We start from the raw sequence: 18,582 nt of genomic DNA on the forward strand, positions 1-18,582 counted from the left end.
CTTCCCCAGAAGAAAGACATTATTACAAAGGAAATAAATCTATTTTGAAATAGTTATCAAAATAATTTTTTTAAAACTTTACAGACCTCAGGTTAAGAACCCCTTGACCAGATGAACTCTAAGCTTTGTTCTGCTTTAATGATTGGTGACCTTCTCTATGAACTCTGGACCAATTGTCCATTTTTCATTTTGGTCATTTTCAAAAGCATTCTGCCAGGGACACATACCATCAACGTTGAGCCTAGTCAGGCAAAAGGCATAGGGAACATTACTGAAATGTTCCCAGGTATTCGTCCCTGCATAGCTGTCATTGGAGGAGACCGAAGATGTAGCTTTACCTAAAAGCAAGTTATCAGCTTTGCACAAAACACTTTATTTTTTCAAATAGATCTTTGTTCATATCTTTTGTTTTTACATTACCTAGATTTACCCCTTCTTTCTCCTCCCAGAGAGCCTTCTCTTATAACAAAGAAATTGTTTTACACAATAAAAAAAAGAAAAAGAGGAAGAGAAAAAAAATATTTTAAAAAATCTGACATACGATGCAAATGTTCCACACCCATATAACCAACCTCTGCCAAGGAGCAGAGGGAAGCATCTTCTCCTTTTTGGGGCCACGCTTGTCATCACTTCAATTTTTAAATGTTTTATTGATGTTCTTTTTTTTTTTCCCTCACTCACTTTCCATTCAACTTCCCCTTCCCCCAACCTTCCCTTATAAACAAATGAGGACAGTTAAGCCAAACACCTCTGCTTAAATCACTTTGAACATGCCTGGTTTGAAGCCCCAGATCTTTCTTAGTCTTTTTATCTGACAGCCACTCTTAGTTGACTTGGTGTCATTTAAAGTCCTGTGCGGTCCACAGAACAAAAACTAAGAAGAGGAATTCTGAATTAAAGACAAAAGTTTCTGGCCATTTTTGGGCTGCTAGAAACTTGTTTAAAATGAAAATGAATACTCTCACAATTACACGGGCTCATTCATGTGGTTTAAAAACATTTTGCTGAACTGCCATGCTAAGCTGCAGTCTTGTCCATTTCAGGGGATTACCGGGATTGTTTGAAAACAGCTGAATTCCTGTCAGCTGATCCGAAAGCACATTAGTACCCCTTGTGCCAGCTAGTTAATAGAAACTAGCTGAAGATCTGAACTGAATGAGGGAAACAAGGGTCAGGTAGGCAGAAGTGAGGTTCAGGTAGGAAGCCAGAAACCACTGGACAGGCCCTTAAACAGCTGCCAGTGGAACCCTCCTTCTTCTGAACTAGTAATGGTCAACTCCAGGCCAGCAGGGTTCAGAGCCCTGCCACTTCCTGTTTCCTCCCCTTGAAGGGCATCTGCTTTTATGTACTAAATCCCTGCCACTGAAAGTGTTTGCTCCCCCAAAACCACAGACTGCCTTCCTTCCCGGCTCCATTGGAAATGGTCTCTTGTCAACCCCATTCTGGTGGTGGCATATTGTATACATGTATGTAGTGCTGCTCCATGAAGGTGGGGACCTGGAGGGATTCATCTTTGTCTCCTCCCAGGCCATAGAGTCTTTGGCTTTGGCCTTTGAGTCCACCTCCCACAAGCAGACCCTGCATAGTGTTTGCCAGAGGTTGGTGCTCGCTAATCCATAAACCCGGGATCGGGACCCTTGGAGGTAACAGAAAAACACTTTGGGGGCTGTGTTTTACAGACTTAATCCTTACGCAGCTCGATAAGCTTGAGAATCTTGAGTTTTTTTCATCTCCCACTCACTTTCCTCACATGCAGTTTCTGGTGACCTCTTTCCTCTTGACCCACAGTGTCTGCCCACCTATTTTGTGCCAAGCCAAGCAATGGAGAACACTACTGAAGTAGTTCTGTGGTTGGGGCATCTGGAAACCCTGGACAATCAAGATGTTTGATGGTCACTACCTATTTTGCCTGGTCCTATGGTCAGCATCTATTGCAGTTGCTGCCTGAACAAACCCAGGCCTTTCTTATACCTGAGCTCAGCAAATCCTGAGCAACATTGGCACTTTTAAATTTTTTATTGTGGCATATTTGGTACTGTCAATGTAAAATGTAAAATTTTAAATGTAAACTTTAAAAAAAATATTAAACTGAATGTAGACATGTCCCCCTCAAGGATCTCCCAAATCAGTGTCATTTCACAATAAAACAAAATCTAACGTAACCTCATTTGGCCACTCAACTTTTTGTAACATTTTCCACATGGAATCTTTTCTACTCTCCTGCCCCAATTTTATTATATTATTATTATATTAATTAATGCTGTTAGATAGGGTGTGGCTGTATCATGATTCTTACTGGGTATGTGAGATAATCTTATGCCCAGTCCTGATAGTGACAATCACAGGAAAAACTATTTCCACTTTCCCTTTTCCTTCCTGTGCAATTCAGCTCCCCGCCGAGCGCGCCCCCCCCCCCCCCCCCCCCGCCCCCGGCCATTAGCTAGACTGGCTGTAGGGCCCAAGCACTTGAGTAAGAATTGTAGGAGAGGAGAATCAGAAACGGAGAAAGCCAGTTTTCTCACTGTCACAGCTTACCCAGGTCCACTATAAACAATATTTCATTCTCTTCATACCTTACATCTCTTCCAAACCCCCAAACTTCATTGATTGCTTCCTAAATAATCACTAAGTCCATCAGTACAAACCCCACCAGACTCAGGCTGCCTCCGTATCCATTCTCCTCTTCTTAACCCCTCTTGATCACCTGTTAGCATTCTGCATTGCAAAAGAGGCTCCTGCTCGCTTTTTCCAATCTTCTTGCTCAGTAAAGGAACTGAGGGAACTCCCTGATTTCCTACATAGGAACCTACTCTCAGGGAGGTTTAGGAAGGGAAGGAATCTTTCCCAAGGAGAGGTAAACATCCTGGATTTTTCTAAAGTTAGGTTTGGGGAAGAGTCAAAGTACATAGCCCTTCATCCTGCCCCTGAACTCTGTGCATGAAAATGATGGATGGAAACCTATTACTTGAAAGCATTTATAAATATTCCCGGCTTCTAAATGCAAAGTAAATTTGGCGAGTCTGGCCTCACATTTCCTTTGTCTTCTGAACAAACAGAATCTGGGGGCAGCTTTACTGAGTGGGCTGGTACCAAAACTTGCTGCTTCCTCTCTTTCTCCCCAGTAGAAAGCAGTTTGCTGTGTGAGCAAATTTGAAGATGTATTCAGAAGTTACGACCTAGAAAACCTGTGTATTCAAGGGTTTGGCTTTTGGGGTTTTTTTGTTTTTTTTTTTTAGCACAACATTGTGCAGTGACATTGAGTAGGAACTAGATTCTATAATTATAAATTAGAGCTGACTTCCTTGACTAAATAATACCAGGCAATCCCTAACATTTGGGTGGCTGCTAATTTAAATACAAAACTTCTAAATTAACTGGTATGGGCCTGGCTGTGTTTTATTGAGCTGGCTTTGTATATTATTATAGGGGAAGAGGGAACTAGCACCTTCTCGATGGTGGAGGTGGAAGAAATTGTTATGCAGTTCTCTCTTGGCTAGTTCTCTGTTGCTGATGGCTGGGCTGCTGCCTCCTTGAACTGGCTCAGTTACTTCCTGGACGATCCCTTCAATGATCTCATCGGCCCAGCATGCACTGACTTGTAAATAGTGTTTTGAAAAGGCAGAGAATGATTAAGTCCTGTGTGAGCTATTGCTTCAGGGCCAGGCAATTCTTCCATCTACATTTCTGGGAATCTATAGGGCTGAGAGGCCAAGTGACTCAAACTTGCCCTGATCCCCAGGAGTTCTTTCTGGTGGGGAAGATGAGCTGTGCTCTCTCCTTGGGAAAGATTGTGATTCTTATTCTAAAGGAACTTAAATCAGACTCAGCTCTAGAGGCGTGTCCCTTTGCTAATCTTTAAAGCTAGGATTGGATGCTTCTAAGGACTGAGGAAGGAGAGAGCATTCATTTCCATTTACCAAATATTTATCAAACAGTGACAACATGCCAGTAGGCTGTGTTCAGTGCTAGGGAATATGTAGAAGTGAAAACATAGTTTTCCCTCAAAGGGGTTGCAGGCTAAGTGGGGCACTGATACAAATGTAGGACTAATGCAAAATAGAACAAAAACAAACACATCAAAAAGCCATTTCTACTTGGAGAGATGGAGGAGACTTAAGGTGTAGTCCTTGCTCTCAAGAGCTGGTAGAAGAGGAACCTAGATAAACTACAGATTAGCTTATACAAGTTAGTGCAAACAAGATGCTAAGAGATCAGCTGTAGGAGGAATCACAGCTCATCCTCTTGCTGACAGGTTTCAGGTACAAGCAGACATCTGAGCAGAAACTTGAGGGATAAAATAAACAATTTTACAACAGACAAAGTAGTATTGAGGCCAAAAGGGGAGAAGTTTCCCCAGCACCATTGAGAAAAGGCCCAGACACAGGAAAGTTCCAAATGTGGTTTGGTTTTTCTTGATGGGTTGTGTGGATCAGTTCAGTTCCACAAACACTTTTATAAGCACCTGTCTGATAAAATGAAATTTCAGTAGTGCTGTCAGATCTTAAATGGGCTTCCCAAGTACAGAGTAGGGGGAACATGGTTTGATAGCAGTTTTTCTGAAAAAGATCCTGGGAGGGAGAACATTATACACGATTACAGACGCAAGGTATCTGTGATGACTAACTTTGATAGACTTGGCTCTTCTCAGCAATACAAGGTTCAAAGACAGCTCCGAAAGACTCATGATGGAAAAGGCTATCCACATCCAGAGAAAGAATTATGGAGTATGAATGCAGATTGAGGCAAACTGTTTGCTTCCTTTTTTTTCTTCTTTTTTGGTTTTGTTTCTTCTTCTCATGATTCATTCCATTGGTCATAATTCTTCCTTACAACTTGACTATTGTGTAAATAAGTTTAATGTGAAGGTATATGTAGTACCTGTATCAGATTACATGCTGTCTTAGAGGGGAAGAGAGGGAGGGAGAGAAAACTTGGAACTCAAAAACTTGTGGAACTGAGTGTTATAAACTAAAAATAAAAAATAAATTAAAAAAAAAAAGATGTTGGGAGAGTTAGGGCCTGCAGCCTCACCCTGAGTCAGCAGCAGGAGGTGGTGTCCTGTTGGGCTGGCTCTCAGGGATGGGGAGGTGGTAGGCTCTTGGCACCATGCCCCAGCCAGACCACATTACATTGAGTTCTGAGCACCCCAGTTCAAAAAGCTCAAACCATAGAGCAGCCAGGATGGCAAAAAGGCCTTGAGGTCATGCCATACCTTGAGATGGGTGACCCAGAGTATGACCACAGAACTCTCATGTGGAAGAAGAATTAGAGACCTTTTTTGTTTGGGCTCCAATAATGACTGGATGTTGCAGGGAGAAAGAGAGAAATTTAGGCTTAATATTGAGAGCAACTTCCTAACAATAAGAGCGATATAGGAGTAAAATGGGCTTCACCTTGGACAGTGGTGAGTCTGTTTTTCTCCCTTCTTGGCAGAGGTCTTCAGGCAGAAGCTAGATGACCTCTAATTAGGCATGTCATAGAGGGGCTGAGGACCTGCCTGACCATTCAGCCCTCAAATTCTCTGCTTCTGGGATGTGATTCAGCAAGCATTTATTATGCACCAAGTACCATTCTCCATTCTGGGGATGCAAACCATCATGAAGCCTATATTCTAATTGGGGGTGAGGGAGGGGAGGGACAGGGAGAAACGACAGCATGTACACAGATAAGTAAATACAAGATACGTACAAAGTAATATGGGAAGCAAGGGGAAAGCACCAACAATTGGGGGGGGGGAGGCAGACAGGAAAGACTTGCAGTAGGAAGTGGTATTTCAGCTCAGCTTTGAAGGGAGCAGCTGCCAAGGCACTGGGCTGGGGGCTAGGGGTAGAGAGACAAAGCAGACTGTACCTCAAGGAGCTGACATTTTACTGGAGGTTAAATAGTCTTGTGTGATGGAAGTATAGTGTACATGGATGAGGGGAGATAATAGGAGCTAAGTCTGCAGAAATGGGTTGGAGCTCGAGTGTAGAGGACTAAATGAATCAGGTCACGAGGGTGGGGTTACAGAAGTGTCCGAACCCAGGGCCGCCTTGTTTGTTCTTGCATCTTCAGAGAGAATTCCAGCATCCCTACCAGTAAGCGATACCAAGTAGACTAGGACCCAGGTTAGGCAGTTTGCCTTCCTTGATTGTTTAAGGTAAATGGGGCCCTGGGGCGAATGACCTTTCAGACTGACTGCAGATGGATCTCTGCTTGTTCTGAGCTTGTCACAGGCTGCTCCACATGTTTAGCCTGGGGACCAGCATGGCAAAGGGGACTAGTGAAAATGGTCATAAAGAGGGTGCCAACTGGATGGGCCAGATTGCAACAAAGGCTGGTTTTGCATCTTTTGCTCCCCATGTACCTCCCTTAGGGGCAGGCAGGCAGACTGGCTTAAACTCAAAATGGCTCTTGTAACAGTTTGTTTGGTGGGGGTTTGGGGTTTTTGTTAGAACTAGATAAAGGTTTACCTAAGATTTGAGGTTTTCCTAAATCTGAGGAGGTGACTTTCTTAACTTCAGCCTTGCTATTTAAAAAGAAACCAAATGCAAGTAAAAGATACAAAGAAAGTTGCCAGTTAATTGCTGAATGAATGCCTCTTTCTCTTGCTTCCGTTTCCAGAACCCACAGGATAACCATCACCAACTTCTGTCTTGGAAAGCACCTTGTGAGTGAGGATGATTTGCTGAAGGATCAGAGGGGGAGCCCAGCATATATCAGCCCAGATGTGCTCAGTGGTATGTGACTCTTGTCCAAAAGCTCAGCACAATTGTCCTTTGCATCTCGAAAATTCTGACTGTGGTAGATTAGATTTTCAGGGAGACTCTTGTACAGTGTCAGTCTTGGAGGCTTTCCCTGGACCATCCTGGTCCATTCCTTCTCTTTACCAACATGGAGAAAAGATTGGATTTCTCCATGTCAGGGAACTAGGGAAATCCATGTTGCATTCTTGTTTTCTTTAGGGTTTGGACTCTTCAGCCCACCTACAGTGTATACACCACAGGACTGGGTTTCATGCAAATACAATTTAGAAATTTCTTCTCTTTGGTCCTTGAGGCTCATTGAGAGTTAAGAGTTCCTTGAGCCGTAGAGACATAAAGCAGGAGAGAACCCATTCAGGGAATCATGGCAGCTATCTCTGAGTCCCCTGACCAAAAAATTAGCTATATTCAGCAAGAGAGAGCCCAATCTTTTAAAAAGAAATAAATAAAGCTAGTTTCTTCATTAAGATCCCCAAATAGGACAGATACAAGTTTTCATACCCATTTGCTCTCTGTCTCCTGACACGCTTACCAACCACAGAATTCCTTACCTCTCCTCCCCAACCCACATTGCCCCTCTAAAACCTGACCTTTTGCTAGTGTTGGCCTCTCTGACATCTGGGAGAGATGGTGGCAACAGTTGCCAAGTTCATTAGTATTTGTCTGGGAGTAGCTAGATTCTGCCAAATGGGCCAGAGTACTAGAGACAGCCTTCTGGGGCTATAGACGTGAAGGCGGCTGTAGCTCCCACCTCACCTTGCTTCCCCTGCTCAGGCCTGGCCTAGTCACTTTGGCAAAGGTACCTATGTCTGCCACCAGACAGCAGCATTAAGCCATAATGGTAGAACTTATTTTTAACCCCAGGCTCAGATATTTGAGATCCTCCCCACCCTACCCCCACCCCCCAACTATTTCTAAAGGGCAATTTGGGAGAGGTGTGGTGGTGGGACCCTTGCTAGGAGCAGCTGGCACCTGTCAGGAATGCTGATCCCCTGAAAGTGTCCGTGAAATGCATGTGTGGGTATCGCCTATGTAGTGCCAAGGGCTGATTGGCACCCAGAGCGTGAACAGGTGGCCTCATTTGGGGCTAACAGAAACTGTCTAGATCTCCTTGCTGTCATCTCCAGCCTTCTCCCTTGTCTCCTCAGTCTCTACTGGTTAGGAAAAGTGGAGGTATTTGTTTAAAAGGAAAGAGGAAATGTAGCTGACAGTAGTGATCTCAGCTATAGCATAAGGAGTAATAACTGGTGTCTTCTCCTTAGCTCCTCGTTAAACTTTGCAAACCTTCAGTTTGCAGATGCACCCAAAGCACATATAAGCCCATGAGAGGAGAAGTTGATTGGGTGGGTGAAGTTGGGCAGGTGTATGCCAATATATGCATGAAGGTGGAGTCATTCATTTGTGACCCTGTGGACTGTACTGTCCATGAAATTTTCTTGGCAGAGATGCTGGAGTGTTCTGCCATTTCCTTCTCCAGAGCCCCTGTGAGTCCACTGGGCAGCCTGCACCCGGATCTCTAGCCCCAATTTGGGTACAAAGCCCCCACCCTCTGGGAGAGAGAACAACCCAAAAGAGCACATCATTACTTAGAGAAGGGAATGCACTCTGTCCCTGACAGTCTGGTCTGAAGAGGAACTTCTTCATCACCAGGCCTGGGAAAGGAAGCTGTGGCTGGCAGCTTTGAGCTATCTGAGAGAAGAGCTGCCTGCTTGGCTAAAAGGTTCTGTCAGTGAGCAGGGATCCATAGGAGCTCCCTGAGGAAGGACTTTGGAGGGAGGGAAGAAGCCAAAGACGGGAGAAAAGAGCCCAGCCCCTCTTGTTGGCTGTTTAGAGCTAGGAATCCTTAGTGCCAATAGCGAATCCTGCTATTAGTGACTCTCAGCCTCAGTCAAAGGACGTGGGACACTGATGGGGCTCAGAATGTTGGAGCCTTCATGTACTTCTCTGGCCACTGGGTGTGCAGATTAGAAAGCCTGGAGAATTCGGGAGGAGGGGCAGCCTTGGAGGAGACTGACAGATGGGGACAAAGCTTATCTCCAAAGAGCAGTCTGATGTCCCAAGTCAGGCAGCCCCTCTGGCCTTGGGCAGGACGTTGACTTATGTGTTGGCACTGGGGTCCAGCAGCCTAGGGTTATTGCAAGGCCTGACTCCTGGTTGCCACCTGAACCTGAGTATAAGTTACTGCCACATGCAGGAATCTCAGGCTGTGAACCAGGCAGCCTTCTGTCAGGACTCACGCCTATCAGCTATCTGTTCTTGGTCTTTCACACTTCCCAATGAGGAGACCAAGGACTCTTCTCAACCAGAATGCTTGTCTCTGGGTCTCGGTCTGGAGGGGTCAAATCAGTGAAATCTGCCTTAGAACAATTGGCATCCAGTGTCAAGGCCTGTGATGTGCCCATCGAGCTAGCTGCCTTTAAATTGGCTGCAGAATCAGTTTCCATTCTAGAAAACCTATTTTGCATTTTGCAAATGTTCTCCTGGCCTGGGGCCCAAAAGGAAGTGGTCATTATGTACACAACGCAAACAAATCTGCATAGAACCTTCCTCTGGCGGTAAAGGTTTAATGATAACCTTTCAAGCAAAATGATGCTGGTTCATATAGTCAACGAGCCACCTTCTGGGAAGCCTGGACAATGATCATATTAACAAATTAACAAAATGTTCGGCCCTAAAACCCCTGTCTGCCTGAGGACTCAGATGTTCCATGCCACCCCACTCTTTGTCCCCAGGACATTCTTGACTCAATAATAACTGATGGCTTTCCTAGGCCAACTGATGTGAATGATGAGGCAAACATTCCTGAGCATCGATACGATTGTCTCTTCTAGGGAGGTAGAGATGAGTAAACCCTCAAAGAATTGTCAGGCTGTTTGGGAGGGGGAAAGATTTGCTATAGAAGGGACTTGGCAGGGGAATTTGGGCCTTGTGCTCAGAAGGGTATCATTAGAGTTAGAGGGATTGCACCTGCTTTTTGATGCCACATCGAGGAGCAGTGGAGAGAAGTAAAGGAACATAAAGGAACAGGAATTTTCATTGAATCCAGATTCTTACTCTTCTTTCTTCTCTAAATGGAGGTCTCATGGTCACTCTTTAACATTGCATTTATTCCCAAACATTAAGGACCAGAACAAAAAGCATTAACCACATATAGATAGAAGGTTTGCATTCATTTTACAGTTATCCAGATAAAAGGATAAAAAGAAATTTTATTGCAACCCCAATCAAGTGTCTAACATGCTGTTTTGTAGATACTGGGTATTTAAGTAGTTAATCAACTTTTATTAAGTGCTACTATGTGTCAGTCATTGCAGCTACAAAAAAAGGCAAGAGATAGTCCCTGCTCTCAAGGAGCTCACACTCTAATGGGGAAACAAGCAAATGTATTTAAAGTAAGCTATATGCAGGATAAATAGGAAATAATTAACAGAGGGAAGGCACCAGATTTAAGAGGGATTGGGGAAAAGCTTCTTGTTGAAGGTGGGGTTTTAATTGGGACTTAAAAGAAGCCAGAGAAGGCAGTGGGGGTTATAAAATAGAAAACATTCCAGGCCTGGGGGACAGCCAGAGAGAATGCCTGGAGCCAGGAGGTGGAGCGTTTTGTGTCACAGGATGGAAGAGTACATGTTGGGGAGTAAGATGTAAGAAAGTAGGGGGGTGCCAGGTTGTGAAGGCTTGAGCATTTTTATTTGATTCTGGAAGCCTCTGGAATTTATTGATGGGGATGAGCAAGTGACATGGTGAGGCCTATGATTTAGGAAATCACTTTGGTGGCAGAGTGGAGGATGGATTGGAGTGGGGAGAGACTTGAGGCGGGCAGACCCAGCAGCAGCTGTAGCAGTAATCAAGGTGGGACGTGATGGGAGCCTGACTAGAGTGATAGCAGGGCCAGAGGAGAGGAGGGGCATATTCATGAGATGTTGCAAAGGTGAAGTTAATAGGTCTTGGCAATAGCCTGAATATGCGATGTGAGAGATCATGAGGATTCCAAGATGACTTCTGGATTTCAAGCCTGAGGGACAGGGAGGATGGTGTTGCCTTGAAAGAAAAAGGGGAAAGGAGAGGTAGGAAAGGAATGGAAAAAGGAGAGGTAGGAAAGGTTTGGGAGAAAAAGAGTTTGAGATGTCTGAAAGGCAGAGATACAAGACTGGAGGTCAGCAAAGCGTTTGAGGCAGAGTAGATAGATTTGAGAATCATCAGCATAGAGATGGTCATTAAATCCACAGGAGCTGAGGAGATCAGTGAGCGGAATAGTATAGAGGGAGAAGAGAAAATAACAGGGACACCTTCAGTTAGAGCACATGACCTGGATGAGGCCCCAGAGAAGGACCAGTCAGATAGAGAGGAGAAAAGGCCACTGGATTTGGAGACTAAGACATTAGTAACCTTGGAGAGACAAGTTTTCATGGAATACTGAGGTTAGAAGCCAAATTATTGTTTTTCTTGGTGTGTTCATTGTTGAGGCTTCCCCACAAGGTGTCTTGTTGACATACAAACTGGTATAATTTTGCTTTGTAGATATCATTAAATCTTTGTCACCTGAGGAAGGATCTGTAGATTCGTTATTGAATATCCAAGAAACCCATCATTTCTGAAAGTTTGGGAACTTTGAACATTGCGTTAGGAGTTCAGAAGAGACAAGGCCCCTGCAGGACCTAACTGTTCCCCTTGTCCAAGGCCATCAGTGGTTCTCTGTTGCTCACAGGATAACGGGCACACTGTTCAGGGCCTGGGTTTCTCCCTTTGGCTGCCCCATCTAAGGAGGACTTACAGCTTCCTGGGCTTTCACTGATGTGTTCCTTTCCATTGAAACGTCTCCCAACCTTTCTCTCTCAACCTGTTCAGGCCTTCTCCATCCATCTTTCCCAACCCAAATGCTGTCTTCTCCTTGAAACCTTCCTGGTCTCTGAAGTCAAGTGATCTTTCTCCCTCTGATTTAATCATAGTAGTTGATGGGTCTGTCAGCTGCTTGTGGTCTGATTTGCATTCTGTTGATTATGTATAGATCTTATTACCCTGACTAGAAGTCCCATGAGGGTGATCACTGTGTCTTATTTATCTTTCTCTCCTTAGCACCTTGCACAGTGCATTGTTACCTTGTAGGCTCTGAACGAACAAATAAACAAACGAATGAATGAACAGATGAATGAATGAATGAACAAACGAGTGAATGAATGAATGAACAGATAAAGGAAGGCTTCCTGAAGGAGGAAGCAAGGAAAAGAGGCAGGAACCTTGAAAGATGGCTGAGCTGGAAATGGGAAGAGAGTGAGTGAGCCTTGTGGCAGGGTGGATGACAGTGAGAGGCATGGCAGCAAGAAAGCACAGGAGACTGATCCTCCATGTGCTCTGCCACCCCTGTTGGACAAAGAAGCCTATCTGCGGCCCAAAAGGTACTGAACAGAAGGGACTTGTCTCTTTTCTCTTCTTTCAGGTCGTCCATACCGGGGGAAGCCCAGTGACATGTGGGCATTGGGAGTGGTGCTCTTTACCATGCTGTACGGGCAGTTCCCCTTCTACGACAGCATCCCTCAGGAGCTCTTCCGAAAAATCAAAGCTGCCGAGTACACGATCCCAGAGTGAGTCACGCCCATCCCACTGGTGCACACTACTTGGGCCCCTGGGGACCTGGCCTATAATGAAGGCTAGAGAATGATTGCCAGGAGCCCTGGAGACAAGGCAGGAGTGGGAGACCCCAAAGCAGAAGCTTGCATGGAGGAGCCAGTGGGAGAGTTTGTTGGGCACTTTTTGAGCCCAAGCAAGGTCACTCCACCTTCTCCACTCTTGCTCTCACTGGGCTCACCAAGCAGCCCATCACCACTGCATTGTCCCATGTGCTGAGCCCCAACTCAGATGGCCTCTCTTTGCTTTCTCTCTTTGGGGCAGGGATGGCCGGGTTTCTGAGAATACTGTGTGTCTCATCCGAAAGCTGCTAGTCCTTGACCCTCAGCAGCGCCTGGCAGCTCCGGAGGTGCTAGAGTCTCTCAGTGCCATCATCGCCTCTTGGTGAGTAGATCAGAAGACACACCAGGGACTCCTAGGCCCTAGCACCCAAGGGCAGGCTACCTTGCTTCCCACACTGGCTCTACTCAAGCACAGAGGCCTTTTCTCATTCCAGTTTTCAACACTAGTGCCCAGCAGCCGCGCATTCAGATGTAAATGAGGCTTTAGGGGGTCTGTGATGTGAAGGACTCTCTTGTCTCAGAGAAAGAAACTCTTCCATGGTACAAAATCTGAGTGATTGAGAGCAGCCAAAATGGGGTGCTTTGGACTGTAACCTCCCCCTCTGCACAAGAATGAGGTGAGGTGTCATGCTGTACCCTGCTCTGACCCCATCTGATGTCCACATTGGAGGAGGGTCCCTGAGACCCCCAGAGAGGGGCTGCAGAAGAAGCTGGGAGTGGAGAAGAAAGGACCAGGAAGCACGATGACCCTTTCAGTCCTTGAAGGGTCATAATTTGAAGGGAGGATTAGCCTGGTATTTTTGCAAAACTAGGAGCAGTTTGAAAGAATGAGGACAGAGGATGATTTCAGCTCAGTATCAGAAAGAATTTTCTAGCATTAAAGTGGGTGGTGAGCTCCCCATCCCTGGAGGTGTGCAGTCAGACACTTGTGGAGCTGTCAGCCATGCAAAGAGGCATTCTTTGGATGGACTTTGAATTAGATGACTTCAGGAGATCTCCTCCAGCTTTGCGCTCCTTGGTGTTAGGAGGCACATTCTACCCCCCAGCCCATTAGGAGAGTTTCTTTTCCCAGTGGGAGAAGGGGAATCTCACCATCCTAGCATCAGGAAAGAAGGTTTTGTCCATTTGTCAGCTCTGACACGGTGTCTTCTTCCCCTGTAGGCAGTCTGTGTCTTCACTCAGTGGACCTTTGCAAGTGGTTCCAGATATTGATGACCAGATGAACAGCTCCGACAGCTCGCAAGAGGTGAGGAGTCAGGCATTGTTTGGCCTGGCAGGGGACAAGGGGGAAAGCCTGGAGTTGTGGAGGGTGGGAGCACCTGCTGGACGGTCACTTTCCCTTGTGTTCCCTGAGCTCCCTTCAGACTTGGACAGAAGAGTACAGGATTGGAGTTAGGAGGACACGGCGATGGGAAAGCTGCTGTCCTGTCTTGGCCTTGTTTTCCACAATCCTTGTGTGAATTCAGTTTCTCAGGGCCCCCTACCTCAGGTTGCATTCTGAGGGGTGCTGCTCCTGCCCTCCTCACCCTCCCTGCCCTCTGCAAAGAGGTAGCACCCCAGTGACCCCAGAGACACGGCTCATGATTCCAGGGCCATCACTTCCATTTTACCTTGTTCCTGGCCTTTGTTTGGTCTCCCCTTCCTGGGCTTCAAAAGCTTTCTGTATGACTCATTACGCTTTCACTCACCCTTCCTGCTGGTTATCCTTTGAATGATTCATTTTGTCCGGTCCTCTCCCATGCTGCGAGTTACTGGGGGAAAGCTCTGCTCCCAACACATTTGTTATGTTTTGGAGACGCACAGAATAGGCTTCAGGATATTCTAGTGCGGGCCAGGTCAGGCCTTGCCTTGATATTTGGGCAAGGGCAGGTAGGGCCAGCAGGCATCGTGTTTGGAGGTGACTGCTCCATGTCCCCACTGCCCCATAGCCTAAGTCAGAAACATTAGATCAGGCCACCCCCCAACTCCTCTCACCCTGACCCCCCCACCTGGCCCTGCCCCCCCACCCCCACCCCAGCCAAGCCATGCTGCTGTGGCCTGAGCCCAGGGGGCATCACTGTCAGCCTCTCTCCTTCCCAGGAAGCCCTGGCTCCATGCAGCTTGTGTGTGGATAAGGCAGAGCTGACGGCTTCCCCCAGCATCCTGGGGTCACTCTCCCAAGGAGGACACATGTCTTACCAGCTCCTGGGCCCACATGAGGCCCCTTTTCTCTTTGTGTTCTGAGAGGGCAAAATCCAGGCTGGGGCTCTCCTGCTTTGACATTCCTTGGAAAGGAAAGGGAAGCAGCAGAGTCCTAGTGCTGCCCTCCTCCTGATCCCCATTCTTCTAGAGAAGGAGATAGTGACAGGAGGGCTGTAGACCTGGGCCCTGGCTCTGCTGCTGACTCACCCCAAGGCTGAGCAAGGCCTTTTCCATCCCTGGGCCTCAGGCTTCTCTTCTGAAATATGTCGTTTGGGCAAAGTGAACTTGGAAGTTTCTGCCAGCTCTTGGAGTGTAGGCCATGGCTCTCAGGGGGCTTGGAGCCTGAAAGAGGAGCTGGAGGGACATAGGACCTGTTGTGCCTCCCAGAGTTACACTTTGGGGGAGCCGGCCTGGGCCTGGACCTTGGCCAGTGAGCATTAGGGAGATGCGCTGTTCCCACCAGATTGGATCATTTTAATGAGCAGGGACCCTTTCTTCTTTCCCAACCAGGCCAAGGTGACCGAGGAGTGTTCCCAGTATGAGTTTGAGAAGTACATGCGGCAGCAGCTGCTCCTGGCAGAGGAGAAGAGCACCCTGCATGAAGCCAGAAGCTTCCTGCAGAAGCGGCAGTTTGGGAGCGTGCCCCCAGTGCGGCGGCTGGGCCGGGACGCCCAGCCCATGAACCCCCTGGACGCCGCCATCCTGGCACAGCGCTACCTCCGGAAGTAGCGAGGGGCACTGCCTGTCCTCCAACAACAGCAATAGCTACCCCTGCCCCCGCCCCCAGGGCCCCTGGGGGCCCAGCAGGTGACCTCAGCTCTCCAGAGGCACCAGTAGTGGCCACTTGGAGGCCACTTTCTCCAGAGCAACACACTCTGCTAGTGTCTGGAATGATCGATTGGCTGTTTGTTTTTTAATCTGAAAAGACTAGACAACTAATCTGCTTTTAATCATGACTTTTTAATCTACCTCTGTCTTTTTAACCAACCACGCTGTCTCTGGATTGAGTGACCCTGGAGAGAGCCCTGGGCGCCCCCTCCTGGCAGGGTGGGCCAGGTATCAGCTCAGGTGTGCTACTCCAGGGGGTTTGAATAAGCTGAGTGGTGGGAGTTTAAGCAGCTTCACTGTTTCTTAAAGCCTGTTTCTCCCTCCTTCCTGAGTCCCTCCCCCACCTTTCCCCACCCTGACTTCCATAAGCTTCAAGAAACCTTTGCCTCCTCTTAAACCTGGTTCCAAAATATTTATTTTTTTTTTTTTACTGAAAGGAGCTAGTTTCCACCTTCTCTGTGGCTTGGCCTGGGCCCCGTTCCCCAAGCCCACCAGTCATTGGGGGCACAGCCAATTGTCCAGTCTAAACCCCAACAGACATTGACCTTCCAGAGGTGAGGGGACTGGTGGAAGGAAGCCACCCCCACCCCCTCTGCCTCTTACTTTGGCTCTCCTCCTAAAGTGAGTATTTTCTTTTTTAAAACGGTCTTTGACACTATTGGTTTTCCTCTTTTTCATAGCTTATCTGAGGTGCCGTACACTTGCATTACTTCTGATTTCCCATCTTTACACTCATTGTGGTACACAGAGATCTAATCTATGACTTACAATGTGAAAGACATTCCTCAGAACAGCCAATCTGAGATTTTGGCCGGCCGATGGGGGGCAGTCTGCTGTCTCTGCTGTATGTTTCTCCTCGGTAGCTAGCATCCGTGGCCCGTATGTGCCCCTGGAACCTCTTGGGGAGGAGGCTGTGCCTCCTGGGGCAGGAGGAGGCGCCCCCAGATTAGAACAGCATACACCCTTTTTTCCCTTTTTGAGCCTCTTGTGAACTGGATGCCTGTCTTGCCAGATATACTGTTCTTCCCCAAAGCCTCCTCTCTGACGCTTCCTCCAAGCACTGCCCCATTCTCACTGAATCCCCTGCGGCCCAGGGTGAGCTTGAGCAGCCTGGCATTGGCGCAGTTATCCAGATGTCTGGGAGGCTGATGCTCAGGGCCAGCCCTCAGCTCTTGCTCAGATATCCCCATTATGGGCTTTGTTTTTCTGTTCCTTTTTCCCTTTCTCTTCTCCTCCCTCCCCTCGCCCTTCCCCCCAGTGAGAAGACAGGTTCCTGCGGCTGACAGGTCCCTGGCCTAGTTCATAGTGTCGCCGTTTCTACAGTTGTAATTTGAAGGGCCCCTATGAGCCGCCCCTCTCCAAAGGCAGTGCAGAAGGAAGGAAAATCTGAGGCTGCCCATGTTTCTCTCCCTTATCCCTGCTTCCCCCCATGCTGACTCACTGTGAGTGACCTTGGGCAAGTTACCAAACCTCTTTGTGCCTCAGTTTCCCCATCTGGAAAAAATGGGGCCAACTCTTGCCAGCAAGTTAGCAGGGGCTACACACTTTGTGGGCTGAGGAGGGGGCAGCTGGCCCCGAGCCCAGCTGGAGTCTCACTCTCCTGGCCCTTTGTTAGCTTGGTTAGTTGTTTTGGGGAGAGCTCTGTGTCTGTTCCATGTCCTGTGTTTTCTTCATGTGTGTGAGCCCTCCCAGCCCACACAGACGTCTCGATGTGTCAAGCACTTAACCCCTCAGCACCGGGCAGCATGTTCTGCCCCTAAAATGCTGCAGGGAGAGGGGAGGTCCAGGCTGCCAGACCCAGCCCAGCATTGGGAAAAGGAGTACGGGGTGGGGGGAGGAGTCTTGTTTTTTATATTTATTTTTAATGAAAAAAAGCTCTAAATGGAGTAGAATCACAATCCGTGAGTCCAGTGTCAAGTGGTGGCTGATGTGGGGTCCCTCCTCCCCTCCTGGAGCAGGGTATGGCACCTCAGGCATGGCCAGGCCCACAGAGGCATTGGATGGTCCCCAGCACTGTCCTGGAGCAGGTGGGCAGGCCCTCCATGGCCACTCTCACCTCCACCTGCTCTCCCTGCAGCATCTCCCTCAGCAACCTTCCTAGGAAAGGTCTGTTTCTTGGTGATTGGGGTTTTTTTCCCTCCTTTTCAAAGCAATATTCCGGGGACTGTGCAGAGTTGTATCATATTGAATCTTCCTGTCCATAGTTAGTCGACAGATGATGATCCCAGGTTTATATGACAGGGGAGGAGGGAGGACAGGGCTTAGAGGTGGCCCTGCAGAGCTGTAGACTGGGCAGGGCCTCACTGGGCACAGGAGAGGACATCTGTGTCTGAGCTGCTTGTTTCAGCGTTAGTGAAATGACATGCTGAAGAGAAGGCCGATTGTAAAGAAACAAAATAAAATGTAAAAGTCACAAAAAAATTTGTATAAAGACCTATTTTTGTACTACATCAGAACTATTCCTGCATGTCTGCAATAAAATTTCCTAATGTAGAACCACCCCACCTTGTGTGCCACTTCTTGCCACTCCACCAGCCTTGTGACGTTTTGCTCCCTTGTGGACACCTGGGTTTTTGCACCAGGTCAGGGAGAGTCAGGTCGTCCACCTCTGCCTCCTTAGGGGCCCAGGAATCTCCATCCGGTCAGGTTGTGATATGCAGGCCCGGACAGCAGAGGGCAGCAAAAGCCCCGAAAGGGGGGAGGGGTGGTACTCACAGCCTCTTGCTGTCCCAGGCCTGGTCCTGGCCTCACCTCCAGCCCTGTCCAGTCCCAGACCTGCTTCTGGGGTCCCTTCAGGGAAACAGCATTGCTCCCCAAGTGTGACTGCTGAGGCCAAGCCTGGGCCTGGAAGCCTCCTCCCCTGCTTGGCCAGCTGGAGATGGTTGCCTTGGAGACATGAATTCTGGAGGACTTAGGGAAACACACTAAATGTGTGTGGGGGTGGGAGGGCTCCTTGGGTTAATGACCCTTGGGCTCTGCCTCACTAAGCGTTCCCAAGGATGAGCTGCTTGCCCCGCCCCGCCCCCTTCAGCTGGCCCTCCCTGCTACTGGAGTCTCAGCCAGGCGGAGGCGGCAGAAATAGCAGCCAAGATGGAGCACAGCTGGAGGAGCAATTGCAGGCACCCGCTCCCATCCACATGATGCAG

General features: G+C 47.9%; 1 protein-coding gene across 3 annotated transcripts in view; it reads left to right on the forward strand.

Annotated features, from left to right (window-relative positions):
- The window catches only part of STK40 (serine/threonine kinase 40), a 55,638-nt gene extending 37,701 nt beyond the window's left edge, over positions 1 to 17,937 (forward strand). For all 3 annotated transcript variants that reach the window (XM_036746289.1, XM_036746290.1, XM_036746291.1), the window contains exons 7-11: positions 6,604 to 6,719; positions 12,178 to 12,322; positions 12,630 to 12,749; positions 13,589 to 13,673; positions 15,119 to 17,937. In XM_036746289.1, coding sequence (XP_036602184.1) covers positions 6,604 to 6,719; positions 12,178 to 12,322; positions 12,630 to 12,749; positions 13,589 to 13,673; positions 15,119 to 15,337 — 685 coding nt within the window. In that variant the 3' untranslated portion in view covers positions 15,338 to 17,937. The remainder of the gene's footprint in view (positions 1 to 6,603; positions 6,720 to 12,177; positions 12,323 to 12,629; positions 12,750 to 13,588; positions 13,674 to 15,118) is intronic.
- The last annotated feature ends 645 nt before the right edge of the window (positions 17,938 to 18,582 follow it).

The sequence above is a fragment of the Trichosurus vulpecula genome, chromosome 2 (genome assembly GCF_011100635.1).
Source record: "Trichosurus vulpecula isolate mTriVul1 chromosome 2, mTriVul1.pri, whole genome shotgun sequence".
In the NCBI taxonomy this organism is placed as follows: Eukaryota; Metazoa; Chordata; class Mammalia; order Diprotodontia; family Phalangeridae; genus Trichosurus; species Trichosurus vulpecula.